Here is a 27,770-nt window from a genome sequence, read left to right on the forward strand (position 1 = left end):
TGTCCACCAGGCCTGAGCGTGCTGGCGACCTCCACCCCCACCCCCGCCCTGGTGTTTGTGCATCGTACACGTGTGATAGATTCCGCAACTTGACCGGCTTGTGTCCTTTCGTCTCAGTGCATTTGGTTGTTGGGAGAAACAAAAACCATCTCGATTTTTTTCCTGATTGGATGATTCGGATATATTTTCTTTTTCTTGTTCTTTTGTTATTTCTTCCCCATCCCCGTTCCTTTTTCCCTCTTCCTTTTTCTTTCATTTTCCCTGTTGCGGGTGGGGCTGGCAGGGAGGGCTTATGCTTTTGAGTTGATGCCTTTTCCTCCCTCCCACCCTCTCTCTCCCAACATTATTCCTTTTTCGAGTTTTTCCTCCGCATCATTGCATTAATAGTGCTTTCTCTCTCCCTCCTTATTTGGGGTCTGGCTTGCTTTTTTCCTGTTGGTTGGCTTCATGTAGGGGCCTCTGTGAGTGGTGACAGCTCTGAGCCCTTTGGGGTGGGTGGATGGTCACTCCTTTTCCTCCATCTCCCCAGAATAACTTCATCAACCTGAGCTTTCTCCGCCTCTTCCGAGCTGCCCGGCTCATCAAACTTCTCCGTCAGGGTTACACCATCCGCATTCTTCTCTGGACCTTTGTGCAGTCCTTCAAGGTGAGTCCTCGTCCCCACTGCTGGCCCAGGGCTGCGGGGGTGACCCCCTTGCTCTGGCTGAATGTAGAAGTCAGATTGGAAGTGCCTCTGTGATGTAGTCATGCAGAGAATCTGTTATCTCCAGGGCTCTTGTCAAACTTCCTGCCCCTGGTGTGTCTTCAGAGCTGTAAGGGCCTCATCCTAGAGCCTCCAGAGATGCCCACCTGCCCTGGCAGGACTCTGGCACAGCATGTGGCCACCCAACTCAGTGGGGCAGAGCACTGGGACAAGGGAGGAAGACAGTGTGGCTGAGGGACCCTCAGCACTCTTCTTCATTGCCTTTTTTCCCACCAGGCCCTGCCTTATGTCTGTCTGCTGATTGCCATGCTCTTCTTCATCTATGCCATCATCGGGATGCAGGTGAGTGCCACACCCCTAAAGTTCCCAGAGCCTCCCAAGGCCCAAGGAGGGCAGCCATCCTTAGAAAGGGGTGGGTCAGAGGAGTCTGGTCCACAGAAGCAGCCATGGAGGTTGAGCTGGGTATCCCAGAAGCCACTGGAGGAATGGCAGCCCCTGGTCGTCACCCTCCAATTCCGCAGGTGTTTGGTAACATCGGTATCGACGTGGAGGATGAGGACAGTGATGAAGATGAGTTCCAAATCACCGAGCACAATAACTTCCGGACCTTCTTCCAGGCCCTCATGCTTCTCTTCCGGTGAGAAGGGGGCCTGCTCTGATAATTTTGTTCCCGTGGGGTGGGGTGCGTCCTTCATCCTCCTGTTCCCATAGGGGATGTGCCCTCCTCTTCCAACGGAAGACGTGCCCTCCTCCTCTTCTGGCAGAGGCGTGCCCTCACCCTTCTTTTCTGGTAGGGGGCGTGCCCTCCTCCTTCTCTTCCGGTAGGGGGCGTGCCCTCCTTTTCTGGTGTAGGGGTGGCCGGATGTGCTCTTATCCTTCTTTTCCCGTGAGGCTGGAAATGGGCGTTTAGGGGCCCAGGAATCCTAGCAGGGCAGAAGCGGAGGGCCCTGGGACATAATCATGAAGGTCATTTTCCAGGCATTATCTCTGAATCTTCCTGATTACCTTGTGAGGAAGGGATTCTTGGCACCCCTATCCGACGATGAGAAAATAGGCTTACAGACCATAAGGCTTGATTATTTGGTTCATCATCTTGGCTGCACACAAAGTTCCTTCATTCGTTCAGTGGAGGTTTATTGAGCACCTACAGCATGCCAGGCACTGCTGAAAAACGAGAATGCACCAGGAAATAGAGAAAAGAGACATTTTAAGCACTTTGGAAGCTAACATCCCCATGGGGAAGACGAATAATCAGGAAACAAATTATAGAGAATGCTGGAAAAAGACAAATTTCAAGAATAAAGGGGAATAGGGCCGGGTGCAGTGACTCATGCCTGCAATCCTAGCATTTTGAGAGGCCAAGGTGGGAGGATCACTTTAGCCCAGGAGTTTGAGACCAGCCTGAGCAACATAGTGAGACCCCGTATCTACAAAAAAAATTTTTTTTAATTAACTGGGCATAGTGGCACACACCTGTAGTCCCAGCTACTTGGGGGGCTGAGGCGGGAGGATTGCTCGAGCCCAGGAGTTCCAGGCTACAGTAAGCTAAGATTGTTCCACTGCACTCCAGCCTGGGCAACAGAGCGAGACTCTGTCTCTAAAAACAAAAATATATATTTTTAATTTTTAAAAAAAGTTATAGTGGTGATACTTGCATGATAATGTGAGTTTACTTAATGCCACTGAATTGTACATATCAAAATGGTTAAGTTGATAAACTTCATGCTGTGTGTATTTTGCCACAGTAAAAAATATTAATAATAAATAATAATAATGTTTTTAATCTAACAACAGAGAAAGAATAGAGGGCGACAGGTTATGCCTCTCTGAAAGTGTGACATTTGAGAGAAATTGGCAAGGGAGGGAGCCAGTGGGTATATGGGGAAGGGCAGTCCAAGCCTAGGGGACTGCTTGTGTAAAGGCCCTGAGGCAGGAGTGTGGCTGGCATGTTTGAGGACTGTGAGGAGCCCAGCATACCTAGAACAGAGTGATCCAGGGAGAATATAGTATGAGATGACTGTCACCTGGATGGAGGGGAGCTTTTTTTGTTTTCGTTTTTCTCTGAGACAGAGTTTCGCTCTTGTTGCCTAGGCTGGAGTGGAGTGGTGTGATCTCAGCTCAGCGCAACCTGTGCCTCCCAGGTTCAAGCGATTCTCCTGCCTCAGCCTTCTGAGTAGCTGAGATTATAGGTTCCCGTCACCACGCCTGGCTAATTTTTGTATTTTTAGTAGAGACGAGGTTTCACCATGTTGGCCAGGCCGTTCTCGAATTCCTGACCTCAGGTGATCCGCGCACCCCAGCCTCCCAAAGTGCTGGGATTACAGGCATGAGCCACTGCGCCCAGCCTGAGGGGAGCTTTTTTTTTTTTTTTTTTTTTTTTGAGATGGACTCTTCTTCTTTGTCACCCAGGCTGGAGCACAGTGGCGCGATCTCAGCTCACTGTAACCTCCGCCTCCTGGGTTCAAGTGATTCTCCTGCCTCAGCCTCCCAAGTAACTGAGACTACAGGCGAGCACCACCACGCCCAGCAAATTTTTTGTATTTTTAATAGAGACGGGGTTTCACCATGTTAGCCAGGATGGTCTCGATCTCCTGACCTCGTGATCCGCCCACCTCAGCCTCCCAAAGTGCTGGGATTACAGGCTTGAGCCACCGCGCCCAGCCAAGAGGGGAGCTTTTAAAACATACCAGTGACCAGCCTGAGCAATGCAGTGAGACCCTATCTCTACAAAAAAAAAGTTTAAAAATTAGCCAGGAGTGGTGGCATGTGTCTGTAGTCCCAGCTACTCAAGAGGCCGAGGTGGAGGATCGCCTGAGCCTGGGAAGTTGAGGTTACAGTGAGCAATGATTGTGCCGCTGTACTCCAGCCTGGGTAACAGAACAAGACCCTGTCAAAAAGGGTGGGGGGGGGCAGGGGATGGGAGGAGAAGGGGAGAGGGAGAGAGAAGGAAAAGAAAATAAAAAAACATACCAGTGTCCTCAAATCCCACCGCAGACCAATTGAATCCAAGTCTGCTGGAAAGAGGCACGGGCATTGGTATTTTTTCAAAGCTCTCTATGGACGTCAGTGCACAGTCAAGAATGTGAATTCCCTTCCCTCAGCTCCCAGTAAAAGGAGATGGTCCACCTGGGGCTTGCCTGGCCAGCTCCAGAGCCCAAGTGCTTGACGTGTGTGCGCCACCTCCCGGGGAGGCGCTGTTGCCCAGTCAGGGCTGGGTGCCTGAGTCTCTGATTTTTCCCTGTCCTCAGGAGTGCCACCGGGGAAGCTTGGCACAACATCATGCTTTCCTGCCTCAGTGGGAAGCCGTGTGATAAGAACTCTGGCATCCTGACTCGAGAGTGTGGCAACGAATTCGCTTATTTTTACTTCGTTTCCTTCATCTTCCTCTGCTCATTTCTGGTGAGTCTGTGGACCCTGTGAGGGCCGGCTGGACTCCCTAAGCCTGGCTTCCTTTCAGGGGAGTGGCTTTCTGTAGAATGTGGCTGTGTAGAAGGCTAGTTCACTCCAAGGCTTCTCTGAACCAGCCTGGGATCAGGTGACCCTGAGCATCTCACACTCAACACTGTTGACATTTGGCGGTGGCTAATTCTTTGGGGTGGGGCCATGCCGTGCACTGTAGTGTATAGCAGCATACCTGTCCTCTCCCAACCAGATGCTAGCAACACACGCCACCCCTTCCTCCTGTTGTGACAACCAAAAATGTCTCCGGACATTGCCAAATGCCCCAGGGGGTGGGAGTGGGAGTGGGGGACAGAATTCCCCCATCTGAGACCCACTGAAACATTTCAGCTGGGCGTAGTGGCTGACGCCTGTAATCCCAACACTTTGGGAGGCCGAGGTGGGAGGGTCACTTGAGCCCAGGAGTACAAGAACAGCCTGGGCAGCGTGGTGTGAAACCCATCTCTTAAAAAAAAAAAAAAATTGAATTAGCTGCACATGTGGTGCTGCACACCTGCAATCCCAGCTACTCAGGAGGCTGAGGTGGGAGGATCACTTGAGCTCTGGAGGTTGAGGCTGCAGTGAGCCATGATCATACCACTGCATTCCAGCCGGGGCGACAGAATGAGATCCTGTCTCAAAAAAAAAAGATTGGTGGGAAAGAAATATCTCACTTTGGCCTTGTTGGGGACAGATGTGGGAGGAGTTGGGGTCAGGGTGGTTCTCTTGGTGTTAGTCCCCATTTCAGAAGCCTCCCCTCCTTCTCACTGACTCTGTCTCTTTCCATCATTATTGGTCTTTGTCTCTGTTTTTTTTTTTCTTTTTCTTTGAAATGGAGTCTCGCTCTGTTGCCCAGGCTGAAGTGCAGTGGCGAGATCTCAGCTCACTGCAGCCTCCACCTCCCAGGTTCAAGCGATTCTTCAGTTTCAACCTCCCGAGTAGTTGAGATTACAGGTGCACATGCCACCACACCCAGCTAATTTTTGTGTTTTTAGTAGAGACAGGGTTTCACCATGTTGGCCAGGCTGGTCTCGAACTCCTGACCTTAAGTGATCCGCCCACCTCGGCCTCCCAAAGTGCAGGGATTATAGGCGTGAGCCACTGCGCCCGGCCAGTCTTTGTCTGTTTGTATCTCTCTCTCTCCATCTCTCTGTGTCTCTCTCTTCCTCTCCCCCATGTCTCCACTTGATCTCCCTCTCACTGGACCTCCTTGTGTGAGTGAGCATCACCTCTCTCCCCCGATCTCTGTGTGTCTCACTTCTTTTCCCCATCTTCTCTCTATCCCTCTCTCCATCTGGGTCTCTGTGTACATGTCTTTGGGTCTGTCTGTCTGTCTGTATCCTTCTCACTCACCCCTTCATTCCCTCGGTCTCTGCCTCCACTCTCTCTTGGTCCCCGGGATCCCCACAGATGCTGAATCTCTTTGTCGCCGTCATCATGGACAACTTCGAGTACCTCACCCGAGACTCCTCCATCCTGGGTCCCCACCACCTGGATGAGTACGTGCGTGTCTGGGCCGAGTATGACCCCGCAGCTTGGTAAGAATTCAGCCCGAATCCTCCAGCCACAATACTCGCCTCTCCCTGGAACTGGAACGCAGGTTAGGTCAGGCCCTAGACCCTGGAGCACTGAGCTCCTGGGGTCCTAGCAGGATCTCACAGGTTCCGTCAGGAGAGAAGATATAAGAATCATCGCCCTTGCATACCCCACATTAAACGTGTAGGGTGCCGACCCTGCCCAGACCCTGGACTTTCTGGGAAATGAGGGAGGACGTCAACCATGAGGTGTCCTGAAGAGCCCTCTCCTCCTACGAGTCTCTCCTGTCTCTCACTGCGAAGTCTCCAGATGGTGAGGACGCATTAGCCAGGCTCCAGGGAGAAAACCAACAGCGTCCCAGCCTCAGTTCTCTTGAGAGTGTGGGGAGGAGGGCTGGCTTACCCTTGGCAGACAGGATTAGCAGCAACATCAGAGTGGCAGAACTCAGCTCCCACTGGGACCTGTGAACCTTGGAGTGAGAGGACATACAGGCCAGGGGAGGACACAGAGCCTCAGGGGCCCTTGAATCTTTGTGGCCACAGAGGGAGCGGGTGCTCCCAGCTGGGTAGACACCAGAGGGGTCCCTCTCCACTGATGGGCAATGGTTTCAGGGAGTAGGTGCCACCTTGTGCGCGTGTTTTGAGCGCTCACCCAACAGCAAGCCTTGACGCTCACTCAGGCTTTATCCGAATACCTGGAGCCCACCAGCCACTGAGGATTTAGTTCAGCCTGGGCTTGGGGCCTGAAGAAGCATTACTGGGGGGCCCTCAGCAGCCTAAGCCCCGTCTTCCTCTGGCTTCAGCACCAGAGAGGAGGCTCCCCACGAGGAAGCTGGGCAGGAGGTGGTCTTGGCTGTTCCCATAGCCTCAAACAAGTCTTCCATGAGACCAAGAGGCTGTGGAGAGCCATGGGTCTGGGGCTGGGCTTTGGCTGGTTCCTAACTCTTCTTCTTTTGATTTTAGGTCACAGCAGTTGGATGCTGTCCCCAAGTCCTCTATTCCACAAGCCCCCCCACCCCTGTAGCCCATGTAGATTGTGGAGGAGGCAGATGCAGAGAGAACCCCGGGGGAGGTGCCCTGCAGTCTAGAACTCCTGGCACACCCCGACTGAAATCCTCTACCCCTGGGTCTCCCCGGTGTCTGGGAATGTACTGGGGACCTTCACGTGTCCCAAGTCTCTCCCACTCCTTCAAGCCAGGGAGACCCCAGCCTCGGGCATCATGACCTCGCCGTGTGCCCAGGGAGCCCGTGTGAACCCACTGCCTGCACTAACCCCCTTTCTTCTCCTTTCAGCGGTCGGATTCATTATAAGGATATGTACAGTTTATTGCGAGTAATATCTCCCCCTCTCGGCTTAGGCAAGAAATGTCCTCATAGGGTTGCTTGCAAGGTTTGACTTCCACTAAAACCTGCTAGCATCCATGGAATGAGTGTGGCTTGGGGTTCTTCAATATATATATTTCATATATATATATATATCTATATATCTCTAAAAAACAGAGCCATCTCTCTCTCTTGCATTAAACTAGAAAACTCTCTTAGCCAACAGAATGCAGTCATGTAGACTCGATAAAGCATGGAACATATTTCCTCCTTCCCTTCAGCCTTCAGCCATCTTTGCTTGCTCTTAGCTGAAGCTGCCCATCCTGGGGTCTCCACGGCACCCCGAATCAGACACATCCCCTGGGGGATTGTAACTTTGCATTTCTCCCCCAACCATCACCTCCACTCTCTCCCCCTCCACCCCTCACCTCTCAAAGCCCCTAGCCCTCCTCCCCTCCCTGGCACCGGCCCCTCCTCCCCACCTAGGCCCCCTCAGAGACCAGCCTCAGCCAAACCAGAGAATGTGACCCAACTTTAGAAATGACAGTGACGGCCGGGCGCGGTGGCTCATGCCTGTAATCTCAGCACTTTGGGAGGCCAAAGCTGGAGGATCACTTGAGCCCAGGAGTTTGAGACCAGCCTGGGCAACATAGCAAGAACCCCCTTCTCTATAAAAAATTAGCCGGGCATTGTGGCACATGCCTGTAGTCCCAGCTACTTGGGAGGCTGAGGCAGAAGGATTGCTTGAGCCCAGGAGGTGGAGGCCGCAGTGAACTATGATCACATCACTGCACTCCAACCCAGGCGACAGAGAGAGACCCTGTCTCTTTAAAAAAAAAAAAAAAAAAAAAAAGGCAATGAACAAAAGCATGGCTCTAAGTCTTCCAAAGTGAGAATCCCCCACTCCCCTCTGCATCCCTCCAGAACTGTAGCTCAGAGCCCAAGCTGAATCTGACTTTTCTCTTTTCTCTCTCTCTCCCTGCTCCCGAGCAGTGAAGTAATCTTTTTTTAATGACCTTTTCTTCCATTTTTTTTCCTCTTCTTTTCCATTGATTTGAAATACCTATTTTATCATTCTCTGCATCTTTCTCTCTCTATTTTTTCGGCTCGTGTGGATTTCTGTTTTCTTCTGTTCCTCCCCACCCCTCTTCCTTTGGTTCTCTGTTCCCATTCCCCCCCCCTTTTTTTTTTTTTTTTTTTTTTTTTTTTTTTTTTTCGTTTTCGGTGCTGCCAGGGGCCGCATGCCTTACCTGGACATGTATCAGATGCTGAGACACATGTCTCCGCCCCTGGGTCTGGGGAAGAAGTGTCCGGCCAGAGTGGCTTACAAGGTAGACTACCCTTGCCGACCACCAATGTCCGGGCACTGGGTTTTTTTTTCTTCTTCTTCTTCTTTTTTTTAGTGCTGACCAGAAACACCCGGCCGACTCTCTTTTTCCAACGTTTCTCTTCTTTTTTGTTTTTGATTCTTTTTTTTCTTTTCTCGAGTAAACTGATCATGATCATCCCTTGATTCTAAGCAGCACACTGTGTCCGTCCTTTCTGATGAGTGTCTTCGTGTTTTGAGACTCCATTATGGCCGACACGCTGGGGGGAGGGGGAGGGGAGCGCCCAGGTCCCCTTGCACCTGGTCTCCCAGGTACCAAATTGGAAACAAACATGCTTCTTCGGGAAGTCAAAACCCACGCCTCCCACTTTTGCCCACCCAGAGCGGCCCCCATGCCCAGGCTGGGGCAGGCGCCTTGCAGAAAGGGGCTTTAGCCCCCAAAAGCAGGGAAAGTCCTGGTCCCATCTTTTGTGCCTCTAGCCCCCAGGTCCCCGCCCCTACCACGCATACCTGAAGCTGATCTCTGACCTAGGGCCTTGGGGGATTCGAGACCTTCCAAGAAGCACCAAGAACCTCTCTTCCCCTTCCTTCCCTCCCCTGGAGTTTTGTCCCCAGCCCCTGTCCCTAATCCCCCCCAAGACACCCCAACATGCCTCTCCATTGTTCCAGAGTGGGCAGGCGGCCGCAGCTGGACCCCTGGACGGTGGCACACTGATGCAGGCCATGCACGCTGCCTTGGCGGGGCCTGGGGCGGGCAGGCACCATGGCCGACGGGGGGTGGTGCATGCTGGCTGAGAGAGCAAGCGTCCTGCCGCCAAGCGGCTGGGCCGGGCCACCCCTCCAGATCCCTGTCCTGGAATCTCCCTTGGCGCCCAAGGACAGATGCTCTGTTCCCTCCACTCATCCACAAGAAGTTCAGGGATGACCCCTAAAGATTCTCCCCGCCCAAAAAATATTACCCCATCATCCTATTCTCCCATCCACCTTGATCTTCCCTGTGTCCCCATCCATCAATGCTATTTGTACCCGCCCCATGTTGCCACCTCCTCACCTCATTCCTTTCCTTCCTCTGTGTACCCCTCCTCACCTAACCTATACGTCTCCCCTCACTTCTCAATCAAAGCCGGGGACAAGGTTGTCCCACCAGCATCTCAGACAATGAGCCTGTCCTGGCACCTGTCGCTCCGCCCCCCCCCCCCCCCAATACACACAGTTTTCCTCAAGTCGCTTCTCTCAGTCTCTGCTTAGATGAATGTGTGCGCATGTGCAAGAGAGGGACAGAAAGCCCTTCCTGTCCCGGTCTTTGTGCAGGCCACCATGGGTCCATAAGACAACTTTGTGCAAATTTGAAAAAGGCACCCTTTCCACAGAACATGTCTGTTGGAAAATTGTTGCAATTCACCAATGTGGTGAGAACAAGACACTTTTTTTCTATCAGCTGAGAAGCTGTTATATTTAATACACAAATCAGGGGCTGGGTGTGGTGGCTCATGCCTGTAATCCTAGTGCTTTGGGAGGCTGAAATGGGAGGGTCACTTGAGCCCAGTTCATGATTAGCCTGGGCAACATAGCAAGACCCCATCTCTACAAAAAGAAAAAATATTTTAATAAATAAATAAGTACGCCGGGCGCGGTGGCTCAAGCCTGTAATCCCAGCACTTTGGGAGGCCGAGATGGGCGGATCACGAGGTCAGGAGATCGAGACCATCCTGGCTAACACGGTGAAACCCCGTCTCTACTAAAAATACAAAAAACTAGCCGGGCGAGGTGGCAGGCGCCTGTAGTCCCAGCTACTCGGGAGGCTGAGGCAGGAGAATGGCGTAAACCCGGGAGGCGGAGCTTGCAGTGAGCTGAGATCCGGCCACTGTACTCCAGCCTGGGCGGCAGAGCAAGACTCCGTCTCAAAAAAAAAAAAAAAAAAAAAAAAAAGAAATAAGTACATACATCTATCATTTCCAAGACGGGAGCCCTTTTTTGTGCAGTACTTTGCACAACTGTGCACAGTGGCCCAGTCTGTGTGTGTTTCTCTATTTCCCACCTCCTTCCCCACCCTGCCCCCAGTGTCCCCTCTACTGTCCTGCTCTGGATTTACCATACCCCTCCCCATCTTCAGCCCTGTGTTTCCGGCCCACATGTGTCTGAATCACCACCCAAGTCACCCTCACCCCCCTTCTCTGTGCCACCTCAGCCTGGGCTGGTGCACACCAGCCCAGCATCCTCTCCCATGCCACCAAGCATGGTGGACAGAGCCCCTGCCTGGGACATGGGGAATCTTTTCTTCCCTGGGCTGGAAGGGAATGCCCCTCACCCCTTCCCCCTGCCACTGCACAGACAGCCAAGATCCGGACATGTCCCTGAGATACACTTCCCACGGAGCTATGAATGAGTCTCGAGATTCCGTCTGCATGCACCCCTGTCTGTGCTGTTCTGTGTCACAGCCTTGCTGCATGCCTGCGAGGGGCCTGCCCCGTTGGTGGGGGGCTGCCTGCCTGCTGCTTCTCAGAGGAATGATGTGGTCTGTGCCCATCTGGTCTGTCCTGATCTGGGCCAAGCCAGGGGTTGGGGGTGGGGAGCCGGCGGCGCCCCCCACCAGCGGCTGTGGTTCTGGCTCCCTCAGCCTTGGCTGTTGCACGTGCTGCTCAAATCCAGCTTGTGCTCTTTTTCTTTGGGGTCAGACCGAAACAGGGCCGTCCAGAAGAACTCTGGGGCGGGGCGGGGGTGGGACAAGGATTGAGGCTAACCCTGGAAATGCCAGCTCTCAGGTCAAGCAGGTGGGGGGAAAAAGGAGAGGGCAGGGGACCAGAAATACAGGAGAGCCTTTTGTGCCCTCCCCACGGGCCACCAAGAGAAACAGAGTACTGGGACAGGTAACCTGAGTAAGGGTCACCTCAGCCACTGCAGCCTTCAGAGTTCTTCCTGAGACTCCCTGGGTAGGGGTGGGCGTGGCTCACGGGAGACCCAGGAGAGATGCCTGGGAATGACTGCGATTGCCTTGGGTTTTCTGTAGCGGCTTCTGCGGATGGACCTGCCCGTCGCAGATGACAACACCGTCCACTTCAATTCCACCCTCATGGCTCTGATCCGCACAGCCCTGGACATCAAGATTGCCAAGGGTAAGGAAGGGACAGGGGCGGGTGCAGACAGGCGGGACAGGGTGGAACTGGGGATCTCCCTCCCTGCCCCAAACTAGAGGAGCTGCTGTCACTGCCCGGATTTTCATTCACTCTTCCATTCAATCGTTCCACAGCGTTTTTTGGGGTTTTGGGTTTGGTTTTTTTTTTTTTTTTTTTTTTTTTTGGTGACGGTTTCCCTCTGTCACCCAGGCTGAAGTGCGATGGTGCCATCTTGGCTCGTTGCTACCTCCACCTCCTGGGTTCAAGTGATTCTCCTGCCTCAGCCTCCCAAGTAGCTGGGATTATAGGTACATACCACCACACCCAGCTAATTTTTTATATTTTCGGTAGAGACAGGGTTTCACCATGTTGGCCAGGCTGGTCTCGAACTCCTGACCTCAAGTGATCCACCTGCCTCGACCTCCCAAAGTGCTGGAGTGACAGTGCGTAAGCGATCTCGTGCTCAGCCTGCAAACTCCGCCTCCCGGGTTCACGCCATTCTCCTACCTCAGCCTCCCAAGTAGCTGGGACTACAGGCGCCTGCCACCACGCCCGGCTAATTTTTTGTATTTTTAGTAGAGACAGGGTTTCACCGTGTTAGCCAGGATGGTCTCGATCTTCTGACCCCGTGATCCGCCCGTCTCGACCTCGCAAAGTGCTGGATGACAGGCATGAACCACTGTGCCCAACCTAATCTTTTATATTTTTTATAGAGATGAGGTTTCATCAGGTTGCCCAGGCTGGTCTCAAACTCCTAGGCTCAAGCAGTCCTCCCACCTCGGTCTCCCAAAATGTTGGTATTACAGGCATGAGTCACCACACCTGGCCCATTTGCAGATATTTAGTGCACCCCTTCAATGTGCCAGAGACCCGTCCAAGCATGGGGAACCCAGCAGCTTACTCTTTAGGTGGACGGGGAGGCCGCCACTGAGGAGGTGAGGCAGTGTCTCGTGGATCCCTGGGGGGAAGGTGCTCCAGACAGAAGGACTGGCAAAGGCCCTGACAGGGGGGTGAACAGGGGACACCAGGGGTATTGAACTGACTCACCTTCTGAGTGAGGGCGTGCCACGCAGGTTCACAACAGAGGAGGAGCCTGACCCAACTCACATTTGAACAGGTTTCCTCCGGCCACTGAGGGGATGAGAGAGCGGAAGGAGGCCAGGGTCGGGGCTGCTGATATCATCCGAGTGGAGACAGGACAGTAGCTTAGAACTAGGGGTAGGCCGGGCATGGTGGTTCACGCCTGTAATCTCAGCACTTTGGGAGGCCAAGGTGGGTGGATCAGTTGAGGTCAGGATCACCAGCCTGGCCAATATGGTGAAACCCCCGTCTCTACTAAAAATACAAAATTTAGCCAGATCTGGTGGTGGGTACTGTAGTCCCAGCTACTCGGGAGGCTGAGACAGAAGAATCGATTGAACCTGGGAGGCGGAGGTTGCAGTGAGCCGAGATCACCCCACTGCACTACAGCCTGGGAGACAGAGCAAGACTCTGTCTCAAAAATAAAATTAAATTAATTAACTGGACATGGTGGCATATGCCTGTGGTCCCAGCTACTCAGGAGACAGAGATGAGAGGATTGCTTGAAGCCAGGAGTTTGAGGCTGCAGTGAGTCATGATTGCACCACTGCCCTCCAGCCTGGGTGACAGAACGAGATCCTGGCTCAAAACAACAAAAAGAAAAAGAAAAAAAAAAAAAAATTTAAGCTGAGAAGGGGCTGGGCGCGGTGACTTACACCTGTAATCCCAGGACTTTGGGAGGCCAAGGTGGGTGGATCACGAGGTCAGGAGTTCAAGACCAGCCTAGCCAACATGGTGAAACCACATCTCTACCAAAAATATAAAAATTCCGGGTGTCATGGTGGGCACCTGTAACCCCAGCTACTCTGCAGGCTGAGGCAGGAGAATCACTTGAACCCGGGAGACAGAGGTTGCAGTGAGCCGAGATCACATCATTGCACTTTAGCCTGGGCGACAGACCAAGACTCTGTCTCAAATAAATAAATAAATAAATAGAACGGAGAGATTCCCCCAAAGACCTAGCTCAGGGCTCACTCTCCATCATTAGGGGGAAAGAAGAAGGGGAGGCCAGGGAGGCGGGCAGAGACCAGGGCAGTGTGAGCTCCTGGAGGCAGTTTCTATGCTTAGAAGGGCGGCTTCAGGAGGAAGGGGACCAGCCACGTCAGACACTGCCCAGAGGCCAAGGATAATGAGGATCGCAAGTGACTGGTCATTATGGTCACTTTGACCAGGGCAGCTTTGGCGGAGGGGTCAGGGGTCCCCTGTCTGGAGTGCATTTCAGAGGCCTGAAAGGGGATGTGATGTGACTTGGCAGCTGATTAAGGACAGCAGGGCAGAGAGAGAGGCGCACAATCACCAGAAGAAATGGGGACCTGAGGCTCACACCTGTAATCCCAGCACTTTGGGAGGCCGAGGAAGGTGGATCACTTGAGGCCAGGAGTTCGAGACCAGCCTGGCCAACATGGCAAGACTCCATCTCCACTAAAAGTACAAAAATTAGCCAGGCGTGGTGGTGCACACCTATAATCCCAGCAACTTGGGAAGCTGAGGACAAGAATGGCTTGAACCCAGGAGGCAGAGGTTGTGGTGAGCTGAGATCAAACCATTGCACTCCAGCCTAGGGGACAGAGCAAGACTCTGTCTCAAAAAAAAAAAAGAAAGAAAGAAAGAAGGAAAAGAAAAACAAACGGGACCAGAGAGAAGGAGCGGGTGGGAGAAGAGTGGGTGGAGAGTCCAACAGGTAGGAAGGGGCTGAGCCCAGCTGAAACCACTGGGAAGTCAGGAGGAAGAAAGCCTGAGCCTTGGGACACATTTTCCTTCTAGAGTCTTGAGAGGAAGAAGGGAGGAAGAGCCAAGGCCACATGGCAAGACTCAAGGAGGAAGTGGCAGGGAAGGTGGGGGACTGGAGGGGTGGAGAACGAATATTGTTAGTGCCAGGAACAAAGTGAAGGTAAAGAGAGCACAAGGAGGTTGGGCGCAGTGGCTCACACCTGTAATCCCAGCACTTTGGGAGGCCGAGGCAGGAGGATCACTTGAGGCCAGGAGTTCAAGACCAGCCTAGCCAACACAGAGAGACCCCATCTCTATAGAAAAATTTTAAATTAGCCAGATGTGGTGATGGGCACCTGTAGTCCCAGCTACTTGGGAGGCTGGAGTGGGAGGATCACTGGGGACCAGGAGGTCAAGACTGCAATGAGCTATGTGATGACCACAGATATAGCAGCTTAAGACACACCCATTTGTCAGTTCACAGTCCCGTAGGTCAGAAGTCCAAGAAGCTGTACTGGGCTGTCTGCTGAGGGTCTCACGAGGCTGAAATCAAGGTGTCAGCCAAGCTGGGCTCCTATCTGGAGGATCTGGGGGAGAATGTACTTCCAGGTTCATTCAGGTGTTGGCAGAATTCAAGTCCTTGTGGTTGTAGGACTGAGGTCTTGTTTTATCACTGGCTTTTTAGCTTTTTGCTCCTGGAAGTGTATGTATCGTCCATGTGCTCCCATTCTCTTCGACTTCCCCATCTGCCACCAAGCAGAGAGAATATTGTGCTTTTCAAGGGCTCACCTGATTGGGGCCGGCCTACCCTGATCATCTCTGTATTTTGAGGTCAGCTGACTTGATATTTTAACTTTTTTTCTTGAGACAGAGTTTTGCTCTTGTTGCCAAGGCTGGAGTGTAGTGGTGCAATCTCAGTTGACTGCGACCTCTGCCTCCCAGGTTCAAGCAATTCTCCTGCCTCAGCCTCCCGAGTAGCTGAGATTACAAGTGCCTGCCACCACGCCCAGCTAATTCTTTTTGTATTTTGTATTTGTAGTAGAGACAGGGTTTCCCAAGGTTGGCCAGGCTGGTTTTGAATTCCTGACCTCAGGTGATCCACCCGCCTCAGCCTCCCAGAGTGCTGGGATTACAGGCGTGAGCCACCGTGCCCAGCATTTTTTTTTTTTTTTTTGAAACGGAGTCTCATACTGTCACCCAGGCTAGAGTGCAGTGGTGCAATCTCGGCTCCCTGCAACCTCCACCTCCCAGGTTCAAGCGATTCTTCTGTCTCAGCCTCCCGAGTAGCTGGTATTACAGGCATGCGCCACCACGCCCGGCTAATTTTTTGTATTTTTAGTAGAGACGGGGTTTCACCATTTTAGCAGGATGGTCTCGATCTCCCGACCTCGTGATCTGCCCGCCTCAGCCTCCCAAAGTGCTGGGATTACAGGCATGAGCCACCTCACCGGGCCTCCGGTATTTTAATTATATCTGCAAAGTCCCTTCATAGCCTGGGCAGTGATCCCTAGATTAGTGTTTGAATAAACAGAATCTTGGCGGAAGGGCAGGTTTGAAGTCTGCCTACCACAGTTCCTTCATCTGTACAACGGGTCTAACAACACCCCCACTCTTCGCATGTAATGCCATCGTAACTCAGCTGCTGTGGCACTCTGAGGATCTGTGTTCAGGGGTCCCAAAACCACCCACAGGTTCAGTGATATCCTGGGAGAACTCAGAACTGAGAAAAGTTTTTATACTCACAGTTTATTGCAGTGAAAGAATACAGATTAAAATCTGCAAAGGGCCGGGCACGGTGGCTCATGCCTGTAATCCCAGCACTTTGGGAGGGTGAAATGGGCAGATTGCTTGATGTCACACAGTTCGAGACCAGCCTGACCAACATGGTGAAACCCTGTCTCTATTAAAAATACAAAAATTAGCCAGGCATGGTGACTGGCACCAGTAATCCCAGCTACTTGGAAGGCTAAGGTAGGAGAATCACTTGAACCCGGGAGGCAGAGGTTGTAGTGGGCCGAGATCCTGCCACTGCACTCCAGGCTGGATAGAGTGAGACTCTATTAGAAAAAAAAAAAAAATCTGCAAAGGGCCAGGCGTGGTGGTTCACACCTGTAATCCCGGCACTTTGGGAGGGCAAGTTGGGCAGATCACTTGAGGTCACAAGTTTGAGACCACCCTGGCCAACATGGCAAAACCCCATCTCTACCAAAAATACAAAAATTAGGCATGGTGCCAGACCCCTATAATCCCAGCTACTCAGGAGGCTGAGGCAGGAGAATCACATGAACCTGAGAGGTGGAGGTTGCAATGAGCTGAGACCGCGCCATTGCGCTCCAGCCTGGGTGACCAGAGCAAAACTCTGTATCAAAAAAAAAGAAAAGAAATTAGTCAGGTGCGGTGGCACATGCCTGTAGTCCCAGCTACTCCAGAGTCTGAGGCACGAGCATCCCTTGAACCCAGGAGACAGAGCTACATTAAGCCGAGATCGTGCCACTGCACTCCAGTCTGGGTGACAGAGCAAGACTCTATCTCAAACAAACAAACAAAATCCAAAAACATAAAATGTGCAAAGGAAGGGGATCTGGGGAAGGGTCCAGGAGACACCAGGCATGAGCTTCCAGTTGTCTGCTCCAGTGGAGTTGTGCAGACAACACTTAATTCTCCTTGCAATGTGTGACAACACGCACTGTGTACTGCCAACCAGGGAAGCTCACCTGAGCCTTGGTGCCGCAGGGTTTTTATTGAGGGTTTGTCATGCAGGCAGGGCTGACCATAGTTACTCCGTCTCCAGTCCCTCAAAAGATCAAACTGATACCACGTGGCTCAAGACCCCAACCGTAAATCACACTGTTAGAATTAACTGTATGGAAAATTAACCAGGCGTGGTGGTGGGTGCCTGTAATCCCAGCTACTCGGAAAGCTGAGGCAGGAAAATCACTTGAACCCAGGAGGCAGAGGTTGCAGTGAGCCGAGATCGCACTATTGCGCTCCAGCCTGGGCAACAGAGCAAAAACTCCATCTCAAAATAAATAAATAGAATGAACTCTATGGGCCAGGTACGGTGACTTACACCTGTAATCGTATGAGGCCAGGGGTTTGAGACCAGCCTGGGCAACATAGTGAGACCCTATCTCTCTTTTTTTTTAAAAAAAAAAAAAAGGCCAGGCACGGGGTGGCTCACGCCTGTTACCCCAGCACTTTGGGAGGCCAAGGCAGGTGGATCACGAGGTCAGGAGATTGAGACCATCGTGGCTAACATGGTGAAACCCCATCTCTACTAAAAAATACAAAAAAAAAAATTAGCTGGGTGTGGTGGTGGGAGACTGTAGTCCCAGCTACTTGGGAGGCTGAGGCAGGAGAATGGTGTGAACCTGGGAGGCAGAGCTTGCAGTTTGCAGTAAGCTGAGATCACGCCACAGCACTCCAGCCTGAGCAACAGAGCGAGACTCCATTAAAAAAAAAAAAAAAAAAGGCCGGGCATGGTGGCTCACGCTTGTAATCCCAGCACTTTGGGAGGCCGAGGCGGGTGGATCATGAGGTCAGGAGATCGAGACCATCCTGGCTAACACGGTGAAACCCTGTCTCTACTAAAAATACAAAAAATGAGCCGGGCCTGGTGGCGGGTGCCTGTAGTTCCCAGTACTCGGGAGGCTGAGGCAGGAGAATGGTGTGAACCCAGGAGGCGGAGCTTGCAGTGAGCTGAGATCGCGCCACTGCACTCCAGCCTGGGAGACACAGCAAGACTCAAAAAAAAAAAAAAAAAGAATGAACTATCCTGTGGGGCCCAAGCCCCTTGCTAAATACAGACACTATTTTCAGGCAGGACATTTCAAAGGCTTAAAGATCACCTCCTAGGAGCAAGTCAAGGACCAGTCCTTCCACTGGAATGTGCAGGGTTTGGACAACACCAGCCTGCTGAGCTAGTCCTTACTGCTCAGAACCCCAGGAAGTCCAGCCTGTGTGACACCTACTGGATTCCCTTCCTGAGGGTTTCAAAGACTCCCGGAGATGTCCCTGCGTTTGGCTGTCGCAGTTGTTACTTATACCCCAGATGCCACTGAGTTCCCTGAAGACAATGATTTCCCAGATTTCTTTTTTTTTTTTTTTTTTTTTTTTGAGACGGAGTCTCGCGCTGTAGCCCAGGCTGGAGTGCAGTGGCGCGATCTCGGCTCACTGCAAGCTCCGCCTCCCGGGTTCACGCCATTCTCCTGCCTCAGCCTCCTGAGTAGCTGGGACTACAGGTGCCCACCACCGCGCCCGGCTAATTTTTTGTATTTTTAGTAGAGACGGAGTTTCACTGTGGTCTCGATCTCCTGACCTTGTGATCCGCCCGCCTCGGCCTCCCAAAGTGCTGGGATTACAGGCGTGAGCCACCGCGCCCGGCCCCCAGATTTCTTTTGTGTGTGTGTGTGTGTGTGTGTTTTTTTTTTTTTTGAGACGGAGTCTCGCTCTGTCACCCAGGCTGGAGTGCAGTGGCCTGATCTCACCTCCGCCTCCCGGGTTTATGCCCTTCTCCTGCCTCACCCTCCCGAGTAGCTAGGACTACAGGCGCCCGCCACCACACCCGGCTAATTTTTTGTATTTTTAGTAGAGACGGGGTTTCACCGTGTTAGCCAGGATGGTCTCAGTCTCCTGACCTCGTGATCCTCCCGCCTTGGCCTCCCAAAGTGCTGGGATTACAGGCGTGAGCCACCGCACCCAGCCGATTGCCCAGATTTCTGAGCCAGGGGCCCCTCCACCTCTTATCCTCAGTGAGTGCCAGGCCTCATTCTGGCGTTCCACAGCTGAGCCAGGCTCTCGGGGTTAAAGAAGGTCAGGAGGGTGTGGGGACAGCAATGGAAGAGTGGTACTAATGGCAGCCCTTTGAGCAGATGCGAGTCTCAGGAGAGCATGACACGCTTTGTTTTCACAGTTCAGTTCACTTTCTAAGCACACTGAGCTTCCTTTCCAGCAGGTTAAGGGGCCGCAAGGGGGGACAGATTAACCTCAATCATTCTTCAGATTCTCGAAAGTGGTGCCACCATTCATTGCTGGAGATTGGGAGAAAGTGGGCAGGTCCATCTCGTTCTCTCTGTCTCTGTCTCTCTCTCTCTTCCCTGTCCATCTGTTTCTCCCACCCACCCCCCTGTTCTCTCTGCCCAGAAGAATCTGGTTTTGTTTTTGTTTTGTTTTGTTTTCGTTTTTTGAGATGGAGTCTCTTTCTATTTCCCAGGCTGGAGTGCAGTGGCTCAATCTCAGCTCACCACTGCAGCCTCCGCCTCCCGGGTTCAAGCAATTCTCCTGCCTCAGCCTCCCGAGTAGTTGGGATTACAGGTATGCGCCACCACGCCCAGCTAATTTTTGTGTTTTTACTAGAGACAGGGTTTGACCATGTTGGCCAGGCTGGTCCCTATCCTCTTGCAAGCCCCCGACCCCAGGCATTGAGGGCAGAGCCAACCACCTGCCTGAATCAGTTAGCATATTAAACGTAAGCCCAGTTAGCATATCCAAATAGCAGCCCGCAGTGACATTCTGACTTCTGCGGAGAGCTCACAGCAAGGGCGTTCTACACTGGGCTGCCCACATACGAATCCGTGGACAGTACTCTAGGATTGCAAGGTGAAGAGAGACTATGTGTGGAGGTTGGGAATGGTGCTGAATGCCCTACAGTGCACAGGACAGACCCCGCCACAGAGAAGGTTTACCAAAGGCATGAGGATGAGAGCGGGGAGGGAGACAGCCTTGGGCAGCCCCATCTGGGAACATGAACCATTCGTGGGTGACTCTTGCCCACTTGCAGAGACACCTTCTATTCCTGACAGTCCCAGTGTTAATATAATTATTCTGTACTTGAGGCTGGGTGCAGTGGCTCACACCTGTAATCCCAGTGCTTTGGGAGGCCAAGGCAGGAGGACTGCTTGAGGCCACAAGTTTGAGATCAGCCTGGGCAACATAATGAGACCCCAGGACTACAAAAAAAGAAACATTTTCAGCCAGGCGGGATGGCTCACGCCTGTAATCCCAGCATTTTGGGAGGCCGAGGGGGGCGGATCACTTGAGGTCAGGAGTTGAAGACTAGCCTGGCCAACATGGTGAAACCCCATCTCTACTAAAAATGCAAAAAATTAGCCAGGCACAGTGGCATGTGCCTGTAATCCCAGCTACTTGGGAGGCCGAGGCAAGAGAATCACTTGAACCTGGGAGGCGGAGGTTGCCGTGAGCCAAGATCGTGCCATTGCACTCCAGCCTGGGCGATAGAGTGAGATTCTGTCCCAAAAATAATTAATTAATTAATTAATTTTCATTATCCAGGCATGATGGTATGTGCCTGTAGTCCCAGCTACTCAGGAGACTGAGGCAGGAGGATCACTTGAGCCCAGGAGTTGGAGGCTGCAGCGAGCTATGATCATACCACACTCCAGCCTGGGCAACAGAGCAAACCCTGTCTCTCAAAAATGGGGAGACACCAGCCATATTGGATTAGGGTCCTAGGGACCTCATTTAACCTTCATTATGTCCTTCAAGGCTCTATCTCCAAATATAGTCACACTGTAGGTTAAAGCTTCAATATGTGAATTTGGGGTGGGACTCAGTTCAGTTACCACAGCAGCCATTTTCTTTTTCTCCATGAGAAACTTTTTTTTTTTTTTTTTTTTTTGAGACAGGGTCTCACTCTGTCTCGCAGGCTGGAGAGCAGTGGCACAATCACAGCTCACTACAGCCTGCACCTCCCAGGCTAAGTGATCCTCCCACCTCAGCCTCCCAAGCAGCTGGGACTACAGGTGCACACCATCACACCCAGCTACTTTTTTTTTTTTTTTTTTTTTAAAGACAGGGTCTCCCTATGTTGCTCAGGCTGATAAAGTAACTTTTAATAGGAAATGTCATGTTTTCTTCTGAGAAGGGGCCACAGAGACCGAGGGCACCTCACTTGGCTATAGTAGACAGTAAACATAGCCACGAATTCCAGCTGCTCCCCATGAGGGAAGAAAAACTGTTATAGGTTGATGTCAAGAGCCAGGTACAGAGATTCAGTGGCTCACGCCTGGAATCCCAGAACTTCGGGAGGCTGAGGCACGAGGATCCTTTGAAGTCAGGAATTTAAGACCAGCCTGGGCGGCCGGGCGCGGTGGCTCAAGCCTGTAATCCCAGCACTTTGGGAGGCCGAGACGGGTGGATCACGAGGTCAGGAGATCGAGACCATCCTGGCTAATACGGTGAAACCCCGTCTCTACTAAAAATACAAAAAACTAGCCGGGCGAGGTGGCGGGCGCCTGTAGTCCCAGCTACTCGGGAGGCTGAGGCAGGAGAATGGCGTAAACCCGGGAGGCGGAGCTTGCAGTGAGCTGAGATCCGGCCACTGCACTCCAGCCTGGGCGACAGAGCGAGACTCCATCTCAAAAACAAACAAACAAACAAACAAAAAAAAAAAGACCAGCCTGGGCAACATAGCAAGACAAAAAAAAAAAAAAATTAAGATTAGCCAAATGTGGTGGCACACTCTTGTAGTCTCAGCTATGCAAGAGGCTGAGGAGGCCAGGCGTGGTATATCACTCCTGTAATCCCAGCACTTTGGAAGGCTGAGGCAGGTGGATCACCTGAGGTCAGGAGTTGGAGACCAGCCTGGCCAACATGGTGAAATCCCATCTCTATTAAAAATACAAAATTAGCTGGGTGTGGTGGCACATGCCTGTAATCCCAGCTACTCGGGAGGCTGACACAGGAGAATCGCTCGAACCCGGGAGGTAGAGGCTGCAGTGAGCCAAGATCATGCCACTGCACTCCAGCCTGAGAAAGACAGAGCAAGACTCTGTCTCAAAAAAAAAAAAAAGAAAAAAGGAGGCTGAGGCCAGATATCTGGAGCCCAGGAGTTCAAGGCTGCAGTGAGCCAGGATCCTATCACTTCACCCCAGCCTGGGCGACACAGTAAGAGTCTGTCTCTTTAAAAAAATGAAAATAGGCCGGGCGCGGTGGCTCACATTTGTAATCCCAGCAATTTGGGAGGCCAAGGTGGGCAGATCACGAGGTCAGGAGTTCGAGACCAGCCTGGCCAACATAGTGAAACCCCGTCTCTAATAAAAATACACAAAATTTGCCAGGTATGGTGGTGGGTGCCTGTAATCACAGCTACTCTGGAGGCTGAGGCAGGAGAACCACTTGAACCCAGGAGGCGGAGGTTGCAGTGAGCCAAGATCGCGCCATTGCACTCCAGCCTGGGTGACAGAGTGAGACTCTGTCTCAAAAAATAAATAAATGATAAAATTTTTTAAATAAAAGTAAAATAGAATACTATTGAAATACCTCTCTAGCAGCTGGTAGCTAGCCCCTGCCCTTCCCCCAGACCTCCTGGACCTCCCCTCACAATCCAGCAACTACAGGGTTAATGTTTGGCCCCAAAAGAGTCTTCACACTCTGCTCCGCATGCATCCCACAGTGGCTGTGGGTTAATGTTCCTTCCAAACCTACTGACCAATGTCTGGAACAGCACCCCTGTGCCCAAGATTTGGGGCCCTGAAACAGTAGAAGTGGGAGCCAGTCTGATGTATCAGGGCAGATGAGGCCAAGCTGTGAAACAAATAGCCCCAGGATCTCGCTGGCACAAACCGATAAAGGTTCTCCCACTCTTGTTTTTTTGTTTTTTTTTTTAAATTTCCTTTTTTTTTTTTTCTCAGGATGAATCTCAGATTCATCCACTCTTGGCCGGGCTGGGTGGCTCACGCCTCTGTAATCCTGGTAGCATCTCTTTGGGAGGCCGAGACGGGCTGGATCACTTAGGTCAGGAGAGATCGAGACCCATCCTGGCTGGGGCACAGTGAAAACCCCTGCCTCTACTAAAAATAAGCAAAAACTACTCCGGGCGTAGGTGTATGGCTACTCTGTAGTCCCAGCTACTCGGGAGGCTGGAGGCAGGAGAATGGCGGGAACCCGAGGCGGAGCTTGCAGTGAGCTGAGATCCGCCACTGCACTCCAGCCCGGCGACAGAGCAAGACTCCGCCTCAAAAAAAAAAAAAAAAAAAAAAAAAAAAAAGATTCATCCACTCTTGTTAGATGTCCTTTATGGACTGACAGGGAGCTCATTTCTTCAGAGTCACTTAGGGACAGGCCTGAGGGGACAGACACTGTCCATAACATCACCAGCCATGCGACAGACAGAAAGAGAACTTGGGAGGGTCCCGCTGTGACAGTTAAATAGCCTGGCCCCTGGTACAGTGGCTCACGCCTGTATGCCCAGTGTCTTCGGAGGCTGAAGCAGGAGGATCACTTGAGTCCAGGAGTCTGAGATCATCCCGGGCAACACAGTGAGACCCACTCTCTACAAAACCAAAAACAAAAAAATATTAGCCAGGCGTGGTGGTGCGCACCCATAGAACCAGCTACTCAAGAGGCTGACGTGGGTGGATTGCCCGAACCCAGGAGCTCGAGGCTTCGGTGAACAAGGATAGTGCCACAGCCTGGGCAACAGAGCAAGACCCTGTCAATCGATCGATCAGTCGATCGATCGACGATAGATAGATAGATAGATTTTAAAAAAAAATTTTTTTAAATAATAAGCTGGGTGCAGTGGCTCATGCCTGTAATCCCAGCACTTTGGGAGGCTGAGGCAGGCAGATCACCTGAGGTCAGGAGTTCGAGACCAGCCTGGCCAACATGGTGAAACCCTGTCTCTACAAAAATATAAAAATAGCCAGGCATGATGGCAGATGCCTGTAATCCCAGCTACTCGGGAGGCTGAGGTGGGAGAATCTCTTGAACCTGGGAGGTGGAGGTTGCAGTGAGCCGAGATGGTGCCATTGCACTCCAGCCTGAGTGAGAGCGAGACTCCATCTCAAAAATAATAATAAATGCTCTGGCCCCAAAGTGGCACATTACATGGTACACACTCTATTAGCAAGAACTCATCACATGGCCCTACTAACCACAGGAGGAACCCTCTCCTGTACTCAGGTAGGAGGGCCAGGAAACACCGGCAGAGAGCTTTAGTGACCACCATGACTGGGGTGAGGGACCAGGGATTGGCTGTAGGCCAAGGGCATGTCCATGGCATTGGAGACTTGGGAAAAGATCTCTGGGCCACGCACGGTGGCTCTCATCTGTAATTCCAGCACTTTGGGAGGCTGAGGTGGGAGGATCGCTTGAGCCCATGAGGTCGAGACTGCAGTGAGCGATGATTGCGCCACGGCACTCCAGCCTGGGCGACAGAACAAAACCCTGTCTCAAAAATCAAAATAAAACCAAAACCAAAACCTCCTCTGTTGGGGATGCTCCAGGGCGTCCGTCCCAGCCTTGGACAGATGCGTCACTGCAACAATAATCCTACAGCAGACAGTGTCCCAAGGCTGCAGGCACATTACTTTGATCATCAAACAACCAGGTGACAGCCGGGCATGGTGGTGCACGCCTGTAGTCCCAGCTACTCAGGAGGCTGAAGCAGGATAATCTCTTGAACCTGGGAGGTGGAGGGTGCAGTGAGCCAAGATCACGTCACTGTGATCTTTTTAACAGAGAGACACTGTTAAAAAAAAAAAAAAAGAAAGAAAGAAAAAACAGACCAGGCGCAGTGGCTCACGCCTGTAATCCCAGCACTTTGGGAGGCTGAGGAGGGTGGATCATCTGAGGTCAGGAGTTCGAGACCAGCCTGGCCAACATGGTGAAATACAAAATTAGTAAAATTTTGTATTTCAAAATTTTACTCTAGTAAAAATACAAAATTAGTCAGGCATGGTGGCGCACACCTGTAATCCCAGCTACTCGGGAGGCTGAGGCAGGAGAATCGCTTGAACCCAGGAGGCAGAGGTTGCAGTGAACTGAGATCATGCCATTGCACTCCAGCCTGGGCAACAAGAGTGAAACTCCATCTCAAAAAAAAAAAAAAAAAAAAAAAAACCAGGTGAGGCAAATACTCTTGCTATTGTCTCCATTTCACAGATGGAGACACTGAGGCACTAAGTGGTAGAGTAACCTAAGTCACGCAGCTGATAACTGGGAGACAAGATTGGGACCCAAGTTGCCCAGCTGTTCTCCATGTTGGGCTGTCTCCTGCGCAGCTGCTTCATGGTCCTGGCCCCATCGAGAACCAGAGCCCACAAGGTCATTGCAGCAGCACTGCCCAGGGCCTCCTCTGGGCCAGGCCCTCAGGGAACTGGAGACCCCACAGAGACCAGAAAGATTGGGGTCTCGTTCTCGGGAGCCTCTGGCTTTGCAGCTGACCCAGAGTCCAGCTGACACCCAGGCAGACAGTCAGGGTCTGTCTGCACCCCCATTGCAGGAGGAGCGGACAAACAGCAAATGGACGCTGAGCTGCGGAAGGAGATGATGGCGATTTGGCCCAACCTGTCCCAGAAGACGCTAGACCTGCTGGTCACACCTCACAAGTGTAAGAGCCGAGCCCAGCCCTGGGATCTGATCCATCAGGACAGATGAAGGGGGAGGGAAAGAGGAGGCCTGGGGAGAGTGTCGGCCCCGGCTGGTATACACAGGGACCCAGGACAAGGGCCCTAAGGAGGCCTGCCCATGGTGAGCTCGCCCTGTGTGTGCCCCCAGCCACGGACCTCACCGTGGGGAAGATCTACGCGGCCATGATGATCATGGAGTACTACCGGCAGAGCAAGGCCAAGAAGCTGCAGGCCATGCGCGAGGAGCAGGTACGCTGTTCGCCGCTCTGGGGACATATGGGCTAGGGACAGTGGCTTGCATGTCACCATGGGAACCAACTGGAATATGAGGGTGGCAAAGCCCCAGGGCAGGTCCCTGAAAAGTAGGGACTAGGCCGGGCCCGGTGACTTAGGCCTGTAATCCCAGCATTTTGGGAGGCGGAGGCGGGCAGATCACCTGAGGTCAGGAATTGGAGATCAGCCTCAACATGGAGAAACCCCGTCTCTACTAAAAATACAAAACTAGCCTGGCATGGTGGTGCATGCCTGTAATCCCAGGTACTCGGGAGGCTGAGGCCGGAGAATTGCTTGAACCTGGGAGGCAGAGGTTGCGGTGAGCCGAGATCGTGCCATTGCACTCCAGTCTGGGCAACAAGAGCAAAACTCTGTCTCAAAAAAAAAGAAAAAAAGTAGGGGCTGGGCACGGCAGCTCACACCTGTAATCTCAGTGCTTTGAGAGGCCAGGGCAGAGGGATCGTTTGAGGCCAGTAGTTTGAGACCACTCTGGGCAACACAGTGAGACTCCATCTCTACAAAATAAAACATTAGCAAGGCATGGTGGTGCACACCTGTAGTCCCAGCTATTTAAGAGGCCAAGATGGGAGGATCACTTGAGGCCAGGAGTGGGAGACCAGCCTGGGCAACATAGAGAGACCCATATCTCTACAAAAAACAAAATTAGCTGCATGTGGCGGCATGCACCTGTGGTCCCAGCTACTTGGGAGGCTGAGGCAGGAGAATCACTTGAACCTGGGAGGTGGAGGTTGCAGCGAGCCAAGATCACACCACTGCACTCCAGCCTAGGTGATAGAGCAAGACTCTATCTCAAAAAAAAAAAAAAAAAAAAAAAGTTCTTGCCAAGGACACATAATGTAGATTCATTCAGCTGCTCCACCAACACTTACTGAGTACCTACTGTGTGCAGGGTGCTGTTCTCAGTCCTCAGGGGCTCACCCATGGGCAAAACAGGCCAGAGTCCCTGCCCTCAGGGAGCAGATATTCCAATGGGGGAAATGCCAATAGTAGCAAATGACTGAATCGTGAGGCGTCCAGCAAAGAGAAAGAAGTGTCATGGGGGAAAGTGGAGAAGAATCCAGAAGATAGGAGTACCCAGGGGAGGAGGGGATGCAATGGGAAATGGGTAGTTGGAGAACCTCCCTGAGACGGTGAAATGAAAGCAAAGGCTTGAAGGAAAAGGGGAGAGAGAGGGAGCTAAGCAATACCTGGAAGGCAGAGGGAACAGCCAGTGCAAAGGCTCTAAGGCTGGACTGTGCCTAGGTTGTCTGGGGAACAGCAAAGAGGCCAGTGTGACGGAAAAGAGCAGGGAGGAGACAAGGGCAAGGAGGTGGCAGGGCAGATCCTTCAGGGTCATGGGAGCTGCAGGAAGGACCCTGGCTTTTACCCCAAGTGAAGTGGGAGCCATGGAGGGTTCTAAGCAAAGGAGAGATCCGACCCGACTCAGGTGCTCATGGGCACCCTCTGGTGGCTCTTGTGGAACAGTGGGGTTGAAGGTAGGAGCGGGAGACCTGGGAGAAGGTGCCTGCAGTGGGAGATGAGGAGGCGGGACCAGGCTGGGGCTATGACTTGGGTGGAGGAGTGAGAAGTGGTGCGGTTCTGTGTGGAATTGGAAGGAAGGGTCTAGATGGATGAGATCTGAGTGTGTGTGTGTGTGTGTGTGTGTGTGTGTGTGTGTGTGTGTCTTGTGTGTGTATACTGGGGATGTCGCAGTGCCTTCTGGGTACCACCATCCCACCACCCTGCCCTTGTCCACACACTACTCTCTGCTCCCTTCCCCAGGACCGGACACCCCTCATGTTCCAGCGCATGGAGCCCCCGTCCCCAACGCAGGAAGGGGGACCTGGCCAGAACGCCCTCCCCTCCGCCCAACTGGACCCAGGAGGAGCCCTGTGA

The 27,770-nt window shown here is 52.3% G+C and overlaps 1 protein-coding gene and 1 long non-coding RNA gene across 17 annotated transcripts in view; one reads left to right on the plus strand and one right to left on the minus strand.

The window, feature by feature from the left end:
• The window catches only part of CACNA1A (calcium voltage-gated channel subunit alpha1 A), a 428,952-nt gene that overhangs the window by 395,277 nt on the left and 5,905 nt on the right, over positions 1–27,770 (plus strand). For 9 of the 16 annotated variants that reach the window (XM_031659832.1, XM_031659842.1, XM_031659846.1 and 6 more), the window contains 10 exons: positions 530–646; positions 980–1,045; positions 1,225–1,340; positions 3,952–4,102; positions 5,552–5,679; positions 6,970–7,066; positions 11,334–11,439; positions 25,475–25,582; positions 25,750–25,850; positions 27,657–27,766. In XM_031659832.1, coding sequence (XP_031515692.1) covers positions 530–646; positions 980–1,045; positions 1,225–1,340; positions 3,952–4,102; positions 5,552–5,679; positions 6,970–7,066; positions 11,334–11,439; positions 25,475–25,582; positions 25,750–25,850; positions 27,657–27,766 — 1,100 coding nt within the window. Of the gene's footprint in view, positions 1–529; positions 647–979; positions 1,046–1,224; positions 1,341–3,951; positions 4,103–5,551; positions 5,680–6,969; positions 7,067–7,992; positions 7,997–8,233; positions 8,331–11,333; positions 11,440–25,474; positions 25,583–25,749; positions 25,851–27,656; positions 27,767–27,770 lie in introns of all 16 variants that reach the window. The other 7 variants (XM_031659833.1, XM_031659836.1, XM_031659844.1 and 4 more) reach the window with 2 other exon arrangements.
• Positions 1,337–5,608, minus strand: LOC110741898. Its single transcript, XR_002518904.2, has 3 exons — positions 5,495–5,608; positions 3,674–3,714; positions 1,337–1,867 (listed from the first exon to the last, which is right to left on the minus strand). It is a non-coding gene; the product is annotated as an uncharacterized LOC110741898 (long non-coding RNA).

Source organism: Papio anubis, chromosome 20 (assembly GCF_008728515.1).
Source record: "Papio anubis isolate 15944 chromosome 20, Panubis1.0, whole genome shotgun sequence".
In the NCBI taxonomy this organism is placed as follows: domain Eukaryota; kingdom Metazoa; phylum Chordata; class Mammalia; order Primates; family Cercopithecidae; genus Papio; species Papio anubis.